The 10,344-nt window shown below is 39.8% G+C and overlaps 1 protein-coding gene across 1 annotated transcript; it reads left to right on the forward strand.

Moving 5' to 3' along the window:
- The first annotated feature begins 228 nt into the window (after window positions 1–228).
- On the forward strand, window positions 229–8,644 carry aipl1 (aryl hydrocarbon receptor interacting protein-like 1). The gene is made up of 6 exons (XM_080458975.1): window positions 229–491; window positions 2,528–2,707; window positions 5,788–5,976; window positions 6,359–6,535; window positions 7,617–7,758; window positions 8,237–8,644. Exons 1-6 carry the CDS (start codon window positions 387–389, stop codon window positions 8,434–8,436), a joined length of 993 nt encoding a protein of 330 aa, XP_080315101.1. The 5' UTR covers window positions 229–386; the 3' UTR covers window positions 8,437–8,644.
- The last annotated feature ends 1,700 nt before the right edge of the window (window positions 8,645–10,344 follow it).

Here is a 10,344-nt window from a genome sequence, read left to right on the forward strand (position 1 = left end):
TCGTCTAAAAACATAAAGAAAGAAAGAGAAGCCCTTCATGAAAGACTGATGACAATGTGTTTTTGTATGATTATCGCATGATAAATTTTTTCTTGTTCTGCCTCTGGGTTATTCTCTGCTTTCTGGAAGTTTCCAGGAAAGGTGTTGATGGTGACTCACCATTGGTGAGCAGTATCACCTGAGTCAGGGATGTAACACTCATAAGACGCCTCAGAGACATAAGGAACAGGAGGAGAAGTTTCTAATCTCATTATCTCCACCTTCCCTAATCCTCCACAATCATCCACACACTTTTTACATGCGTGTACCCCCCCCCATGCATCACAGACTCATTCATAAAATACATGCTGGGAATTACATTTGGATCAGGGTAAAGAGAATAAAACATGTCCGACATGCAGGACGCGATGCTGCTGGGAATGGAGGGAATCAAGAAAACCATCCTACATGGAGGCACCGGAGATATCCCCAAATTCATCACTGGGGCAAAGGTACTGTACGCCTCATTCACACATTTACACATTCACACATTTACACACGGTGGTCTGTGCAGACAGAACAATGTGAAAATTAGAAATTCTGGTACAAAACTGTTTTATCACTATTTTAGGATTTTTATGACTTATAAGCAAAATAACAGGGAATAACACAAAAGCTTGCATGTAATAAATCTAAATAGTGTCAATCTAATGATGTGTAAAATTAAATATGAATCATTCCAGATACACCTCAGGTCCACTGTGCATTTTGGACAGATCACATCAGGTGAGTCAAAACATAAATCAAAAGCCTATATTAATACTATTAATCTATTAAAGTAAATGTCACTTTACAAATATCTCAATTTATGTACTTTTTAAAAATGTTGACGTGAATTACAATTCATAGTTTAGTAGCGATTAAACGTGAACGTGAGCTGAGTTTAGACCATCATGAGACAGGTTAGTTGTACCCCACTGATGTTGTGTTGTTGAAAAAGTAATCCTGCTCTGTGACAACACCTCCAACACCTCCAACACCTCACATGGCAGCTGCCGCCATTGTTTTGTGTATACAACAAATTTGCAGATTTTTACTGCTTATTGAAGGGTTATAGGATGACCCACTCCTCTTACTTATACACTGACTGCCCACATAAACACAACTGAGACTGCCGAATAGAATTTAATAAAGTGGGATTATGCTTCTGGCTCATTTGTCTTTTGTTACTTTGATTTTTTAGAATACATTTGCCCAGATGCAAAGGAAAAAAATATTACATACTAAACAAAGGAACGATGAAAGGAAAGATGCTTAATCATTTTCCAGCAGTGATGTGAACTGAGTTTATCTAATAATACCTAAAAAGCACGTTTAGACGCTTCTATTCCAACGATCATGGTGCGTTTACTAACTTAAGGAGTGTACTAAAAATTTTAATACTTGCTTAACGACTGCAGTGCTTCCTGGTGAAGACGTCGGGGTGTATGAAAGCATCATTCTCTGGTTCATTTACTGTAATGTGCTCAATTTAAAACTTCCGTGGCTGAACCAGAGGCACGTGGAGAGGCTGGTTATAGTTCCCCAAGGCCAGCAGAGGGCGATAGAGGACGTGCAGTTCATCAGCACAGTCTTCGTCTACTACACTTAATGAATGTCAACCTAAAAGAGACTGTTGAAACAAAACCTTTAGAAACTGAATGCACAATATTTTTTCCAATACTTGAAAATTTAAAACTTGATTGATGCAAATTAAATAAATAAGACATTGTTTATTCTGCAGTAGTCCTGTGCAATCATTTAAGCACAGTGTTCTTATGCATCTTGGCACCTTATCACTTCTTGAAAAAAATTATTTTTACTGTATTGTTTTCAGACACTTTTATGTAAATTATGTTAGTGCTTGCTTAATTCTTACCCAAATGTTAGTTATGTTTACATACTCACACATATACGTCTTCTTTTATCTATACTTTTATTTTTGTTTTTTAACTGTTAAACACTTTTTAACCCTGCTTTTAACAAGACATGTATGAATAGAACGTATTATTATTCAGTCATCATTAGTCAGCTTTGTGGCATCGTGACTTCATTAAATCGCTCAGTCTGGTTTTGTTTGTAGAGGTTAATACAAAAATGCATGAAAAGCTTCTAAAAGAATCAAGGTTTTTTTTTTTTTTTTGCCCAGCAGGATGCACATGTTTCTTTTCAATTTCACTTTCCCTGGATATTATAAAGCCAGGCGGCGCTGGCATGCGCTTCCTCTCTCTTTCTGTGGCGCACATGTGACGCTTATGACATAAGATCTGAGTTAAGACGGACGTTGGTTGGATGAGCGTTTACTTTTTGTTTATTCTTGTTGCATTCAGAGTTGATCTGGATCCTCATTCATAACATACAACCTATGAATATAGACAGGACAAGCTCTCAACATATAAAGACATGGCAGCACAGATTTCTACACTAAATGACTCCAGATGACTGTTGGAGCCATAACCTGGTGATGGGAAGAAAACAAATCTTTATCTGTGCTTCTCTGTGGTTTCAGGTGACTTTCCACTTCCGCACTCAGCTGTGTGACGACGAACGCACCGTCATAGACGACAGCAAAGTGGTGGGGACGCCCATGGAGATTGTGATTGGCAACATGTTCAAGCTGGAGATCTGGGAGAGTCTGCTGGCCTCCATGAGGATCGGCGAGGTGGCCGAGTTCTGGTGTGACACCATTGTGAGTGCAAAAACACCACGACGTTCGATTCCCTTGTTTTTGAGGCAAAATTGGAAGACATTTTGTGGAAAGTGCGACTCACTACAGATGTGGACGTCACAAACGCTGCTTTCAATTAGAAACTATCAAAACAACACGACAGGACATGTCGATGTTATCCAGTTATGAAGTAAAAGCTGAAGTTGAAGACGTGTTTGTTTCAGTACAGAAGTGACTGTGTAACCAAATCACTCTGCTCACCAAGGTCTGATTAAATCTTATAAGAGACGTTCAAAGTGTGGGAGCCTCACAGCGTCTGAACCACACTGCACATGCAAATACATTTCAGTCAGACAAATTCACATTTTTCAAACTATTAAACAGAAAATAGAAAGCAGAACTCATCTTGTGTTTGTTAAATCCTTCAATTTCAAATATCTGACAGTCCGTGACTGTGAACAATGTCTTGTTTGATTTGATTTGATTACAATAAACTCAATAAAAAAAAGTACAAAATGACCATGTTTTATCAAACACTTATCGATTAAATGTTGTTGTCTAAATCCTAGAAAAAGGTCGACCCCCAAATATTCCCGCCTCACTGCTCGTCGGCGCCCCCCAAAGGAGGCCCATCTCTAACCCTGACCCAGCATTTGACCTTTTCACATTTTGTACAAAACTCATTATTTCATTATTGATCACGTAAAACCACCACAAGCAGGGGATCATACCAACAAGCATGTATTTAAATCAGGTTTGGGCTGATTTTCAATGATAATTTCAAATTTGATTATTATGGGCTTATTTTATGCATGACCACTTCCTGTTACAAGACCAAAGCCACAGCTCTCACCTGATTCTGTCTATAACTTAGTCCACAACACCACGTCTCTACAAACAAAATAGGTCATGTCGAGTGGAATGATGACAGTGCCAACAAATGCAGAGATTTTAACATTTTTAACATTGTCACAGCAGAGCTTTTGTGTGAACAGTCACAACACACGTCAAATTAAGTTTATTAACTCCAATATTAAAGAGCACGCTGCCTCTGAATGTGTGCCTATCCTGCATGTGTACCTTATCTAAAACTGAGTGTGTGCATGTGTGTCTGTGTGTGCATGGCACACTGTCAGAGACAGATGGGTTGAGGCACACTGTCATTAATCTGCAGCAGCCTCACTTTTCCCTAATCGGCTCTGACGACTGCTGAGTCAGCACGACTGACTCTCCTCCACTCTGATTAGATTTGATGGGGCTTAGTGAATTTATTTCACCCTGAACAACACGGCGACGACACACTCTCCACTGGAAATGTCCTGCACTATCACTGAGTCTTACATTTTCAACATTTTTATTCAGATTTTAGCCACTGAATCTTACATTTTGGTCAACGTTTCATTGCTTGACAGTCTGAGAGCCACGAAACGCCTGATTGACGTGCAGATTTATTCCAAAATATCACTTCTTCCAATACAGCGTAAATGTTTATCAATTCTGAAGTTGAAATGTCAATATTTACTTTGTTCATTTCATCAATTTAAGCAATATTATTCAATTTAAAGCCTATTTTCTGCTTTCATGTGGGATTGGTGATGCTTCTTTTTTATTTCAATAAATTAAATAAATGTTACACTTTGTGGAAACTGACTTTGCTCAATAGTAAAATAGTTTTGGCACGGCTGAAGCTGCTTCCTGTTGAATATCTCTATTAAAATTAGAGAAAAATGTAACTAATGTGACATGTCCAGCTTATTATCAACAGAAGTGAATTTCAAAGTGACATACACCATCTTTATAAAGAGAAATAATTATATTGCTAAATGAAATCAGGATGGAGAAAAGGAAACTAACAGCTCAGTGAATTAGTTTATTTCCACTTGCAAGTATAAATATCAAAATATTTAAAAGAGAATTCTGTTTCAGCCTTTCTGGTCGTCTCCATCACCGTTGGTACTCTAAGCAATTACAAAGGTTGGATTAGAAATAAAACACAATTACAACATGGAAAACAAACGTGTTGACCCAGTAACTGTAACTGTTGGTTCTTCCCAGTGGTGAAATGTGTGTAAAGTGCAGAAGATGAGCCAGAGTTCGACATTAGACAATTTAGGCAATTGATAAGGGTGCCGTGGCCTCCAGGGGGCGCCAAAACATCAAGTGGGAAAATTGAACTTCAATATTATTATATTACCTCTAGTTATTACTAGTATTACCTCATTGTATTAGAAAAGCTCACAGTGATTCAAAAGTAAAACAATACTGATTAACAGTACTACAAATGATAATACCAAATAAGTCTGGACGAAGGCGTCAGCGTGGAAATTGTACTAGATTATTAGTAACTGGGGGAAAAAAATCAGGAGAAACTGACTCACGTAATTCTAAAAGGATGATTGCTTCCACTGCTTCTGCTGCAAAATGGTTTTTTTTTATTTAAAATAACGTCACAAATTAAATAGGGAAGAACTAAAGGAATAGAAAAATGCAAAAAACTTGCTCAAGCAAAATCATTTCTTAAAAATAGTTTGAATATACGTATTTTATACAGATTTTTTTATCGAGTTATTGCAGTTATGTTATTGTAAATGTTGCTTAAGAATAGTTGTTGTGTGCAAACTGTGTGGTTCTTTAAATCGATTGATGCTGATGATAATTGTTTATTTACTTATTGATGATTTTTTGCGGTGAAGCAATTTATATCGTATTTCCCATTTTTTGTATTTATTTGTCAAGCATGTAAATTGGATTACATGTTATCTTATAAATCCGAGACAATGGTACAAACAACGCTATTTGATTTATTCTGAATGTAAATTTCCAATGGAGGAGGGGGGGGGGGTCCATTTGGGACACCCAAATATAAATAGTGGGGCCACAGTGGGCACAGCGGCATTGTGGGTTTTATACTCGTCTCAGTTCAAAGCATAAACTTGGAGCATCAGCTATTCTCACTTCTGAAATAATTACAATCAAAATCATACATTAGGATAATGAAAATGAATCTTTTTGTTTTGCTGGTTACCAACTTTTGCATGATCAGAAACGGGGTCATCTTGTGTTTTGACCCGATACTCTTGGATTATCTCGCTTCTCTTCAGCACACTGGCGTTTATCCGCTTGTGTCAAAGAGCATGCGACGCATCGCCGAGGGCAAAGACCCGGTCGACTGGCACATCCACACCTGCGGCATGGCCAACATGTTTGCCTACAACAGCCTGGGCTACGACGACCTGGATGAGCTGATGAAGGAACCCAAGCCGCTCTACTTCGTCCTGGAGCTGCTCAAGGTGAGGAAGGCGGGAAGCGAAAAACTTGGCCGGCAAGCAGATTCCACACACGAGCCAAAGTTTAGGAAGCACATCTGTTTTGGAGCGGGATGACTTTTATGTGTCAAGACAATTCAGTGTAAAGAAATAAATCAATCTGGCATTTTTTTTTTCTTTCTGACTGAGGATGGATAAATACTTTGTTTACGATACTGGACATGTCGAGGCTCGCTGGAGAATTTCATAACTTAAGTACCAGTGTGTGTGTGTGTGTGTGTGTGTGTGTGTGTGTGTGTGTGTGTGTGTGTGTGTGTGTGTGTGTGTGTGTGTGTGTGTGTGTGTGTGTGTGTGTGTGTGTGTGTGTGTGTGTGTGTGTGTGTGTGTGTGTGTGTGAGACGATCAGGTGCAGCAGCCCAGTGAGTACAACAGGGAGTCCTGGGCCCTGAGCGACGAGGAGCGGCTGAAGGTCGTTCCTGTGCTGCACGGCCAGGGGAACAAATTCTACAAGCAGGGGCGTTACCAAGAGGCCACTCTGAAGTACAAGGAGGCCATCATCTGCCTCAAGAATGTCCAGACACGGGTGATTAGATCCACGCTGTGAGGGTCAGGGGAGGTTTTGTTGTTTTTTCTTTTTCATTTTTGGAAGAAATGCTGATCTTTCAATTATTAATCATTACGTTAAAATGTTGTGAGTGTAATGGAGCGAAATTAATATTGTAAACAAGCTTTGATCTAAATACAAGAGTTAGAGTTGTTGCAGACCTGATATGAAGACTTACCAGATATTTAGTATTAAAAGCACCCCACAAGCAAGTTTAGTTTAGTTTAGTTTAGTTTAGTTTAAAGAGAAAAAAAAACCAAAAAACAATACAAGAACAAAAATTTCTAAACTTCTGAACGACACGAAGCAGATATAAGAAAAAACTTATGTAAACCGCTCCTTTGTATCAAACAATAAGTTTAACATAATCATTAAAAACAAAACAACAAACAAAATGACTATGCAGTGGACTCTCATTCATTTCAGAGTTTTCTCATATAACCAACACTATTAGTAATTATTATTTTTACTTCACTTCTTTGTATTTTAATAATATGCTGGTTTTCATTTTTAAATCTTGCATGTGATTTTCCGTTAAGATGGTCCTAAATATTAACGGAACAGTTAAATCTCATCAAAATTTCCGTCCCTTTTAAGTAATATTTACTTTCTCTTTTCACAAATCAGTTCTGGACATCGACTGGTAAAGTTTGTTTGTGAGCTTTAGGTATAATTTGCTGAATATTCTACTATATCGTGAAATTTCAATAAATTTGACTAGATCAATAACAGGTTTGTTGGATCTCTATATTTTTTTTTCCACTAATTATTCTTATGGCTCTTTTCTGTAAAATGAAAATTGACAGGATGTTTGTCTAACAAGCCTTTCCCCAAACTTCAATGCAGTTGATCAGATACAGAAGAATCTGAGAATTATATAACATGTACAATGCCTAGTTATCCAACGGATGCTTTACTCTGTGTAATACGGCAATGATACCTTTGGGAAACACTTAGAAAACCTCACATCTCAGACTTTATTTATGACTACACACCAAGAGGTGTCACATTTTACTGAACTAATCAGATGTGAATCCTGTGAATCTGTTTTCCTCTTCAGGAGAAGTCGTGGGACGTCCCGTGGATGAAGCTGGAGAAGATGGTCACCACCTTAACGCTTAATTACTGCCAGTGTCTGCTCCGCATGGAGGAGTACTACGAGGTCATCGAGCACACCAGCGACATCGTCAATCACCACCCAGGTTTGTCACTCACAGACACTAACACAGGCGCCATAAAGCTGAAAGACTTCTCATTTGTTTGCTCTGTTTTTTAACCTGTGTCCCATGGATGCAGCAGATCAACGACAGGAGAGTTTCAGTTTTGGACAAAATAATCTAAACCCAGCCAGTTGATTTATTAGTGAGAAGGACTGTCGTGCAGCATTATAGTTTATTCTGTGTTCCATATGTCGGGCATATTTCTTAGAGAGTGTGTGAAGCTTTTGATTACAGCTGTAAATGTACATTTCATGTATTTAATAAAACCAGATCCAATAAAAGGGTTGGATGTGTACACTTGTCCATGGGCAAACTAGATTGAGAAATTTAAACCAATACAAGACAATATACAATCTATTGTATTGTATTGACCCTGTGCAAAATAAACAAACGTCAATAAAAAAAGAGTCACTCAGAGTCACTGGTGTCCCTGTCCATCCGTGTGGTTTTTGTCCTCCAGGTGTAGTGAAGGCCTTCTACCTGCGAGGAAAAGCCCACATGGAGGTGTGGAACGAGGCCGAGGCCCGGCAGGACTTCAGCAGGGTGCTGGATCTGGACCCGGGCATGAAGAAGGCCGTCAAAAAGGACCTGGCTGTGCTCAATATGCGCATGGAGGAGAAGAACCAAGAGGACAAGAACAAGTATAAGGGCATGTTTTAATACTGAGATGGTGAAGCAGAAGTTTCTGTAATGAATGGTCGCCGCTTCCCGTCCTGACCTACACAGACTGAGACTCTCCCGGGCGTGTGAAAGACCCTTTAAAAATGCAACTGCCTAATAAATCGGGAAATTGAATTAACCCTTCCCTTTCACACTACCCTTCTCTTTCTTTGAGGTGAAAACAATAAAAGTTGATTTGAGAACTTTTCGCTGTTAAAATCTCATTTATGTCACCCCGGGTTATATTCAGATTGTTTTTTTTGTTTTTTTTACTGCATTCTATCATTTCTGTATTTGTGCGATATTGTTTACCACAGCTTGCCAAAATATCACTAGAAGCACAATGTTAGCAGACACACACCAACGTACAGAGGCAGGAGTAATGATGAGTAGTTTTGTCACTGGTACACCCAGAGGAGGTCGTGGACCTCAAGGTGGGAATCACTGTGTCTAATGCAGCATCCACTGCAAACTGAGATTCTAAATGCACAAAGTGCTTTTTTTAAAATGAGCATAATTACCACAGAGCTGGATGAAACGAAGGGCATCTTTTTATTCTGTTCCTCTCGGACTGCACTGTCACCACTCATAGCTTGGCATGAGGATTGGCGAGTGTAGCCCCAAAACACAGTAATATCCTGTCGAAATGAACGTTTCACCAACGTCACTGTCCATTGTGTTAACACTATGCTTGTCTGTGTGTTTGCCCTCTGATGGGCAGGCGCCCGGTCCAGGCTATCTTGATCAATAGATCAATAGTGGGCCGGGATCGGCTCCAGCTCTCCGTGACTCTCACAACAAAGTGAGTATAGAAGACAGATGGATTTGTTGGATTTTGTTTTTAAATGTTCCCATGGTTTGGCTTCCAAAAAGATGCTGGCTGTCTCCCGGCTGAAGCCTCGGGCCCCGACAGTGACATGGAGAAGAAGGATGTTTACTACATGGAAAACATCACAGCAAGGTTACAGATGAAAACAGAGATATTCTTGTCTAAATGGTCATTGATCGTGTCTTCTCTTTCCCTCCGACCAGTGTGGTTCTGATTTAAATGTGAACAATCTAATTTATTTTTATCTTGAATAACGGATACTTGGACAATAGAGATGGACAAAGGATAACAGACATGGTGATTAAGACATCCAAATAAGTGTCCCCAGGCCCTGATTCAACACGGGCACTGTTGCATTTTCCGTGTTGACTAAGATAGTCACTATATTGTTCGTATCACCATTCAATGGCATTACTTTAACTCCGGGAATTGCAGACCCATTGGTCCTCCACAAGGTGGAGCTTTAGCCACAGTTATCCATCTGCATCAGCCCAACTCCTGCCTCCAAGCCTCAGCAGTGTTTGCATCTTCATCAGGGACTCATACACACAAGCTGCTCTTTCTTCTTCTTCTTCTGCTCTTCGCACATCAGCAGGAAGCATGCCAGAAGTGAGGGCGTGGCAAAGCTTTACCCCCAGGAAAAGGGAAGAGTCCTCACTGAGTGCACAACATGACTGAACACTGAATATATACTGAATATAAGATCAGCATGACATCACAGTGAGTGCTCGGTTTTCATTCAGGGAATCCCCATTCATCACTATGAGCGCTGCCCTCCACCCCCACCAACACCAGCACCATCTCGGGCCACAGTGGAGTGCAGCAGCCACCCTGGGAAATAAGGCTGACGCTAATGCACCATCTAATGATGAGGGGGATCAATAAGAGCAGATCAAATAAAAAGGGAAACGACAGGGAGGATCACGATCAAACATCCTGCCATCCCCTCGCAGCCGCCTCTCTGCACGTCTTGCTGCTGAGAACATCCCACTCTGAAGGCAAGAGACTATAACCGCATTGGGCACCAGAAGCAGTTTATCTATAGAGACTCTGCTTTTTAAATACAGGATAAAAAGACG

Source organism: Lipophrys pholis (assembly GCF_963383615.2).
Source record: "Lipophrys pholis genome assembly, chromosome: 3".
In the NCBI taxonomy this organism is placed as follows: Eukaryota; Metazoa; Chordata; class Actinopteri; order Blenniiformes; family Blenniidae; genus Lipophrys; species Lipophrys pholis.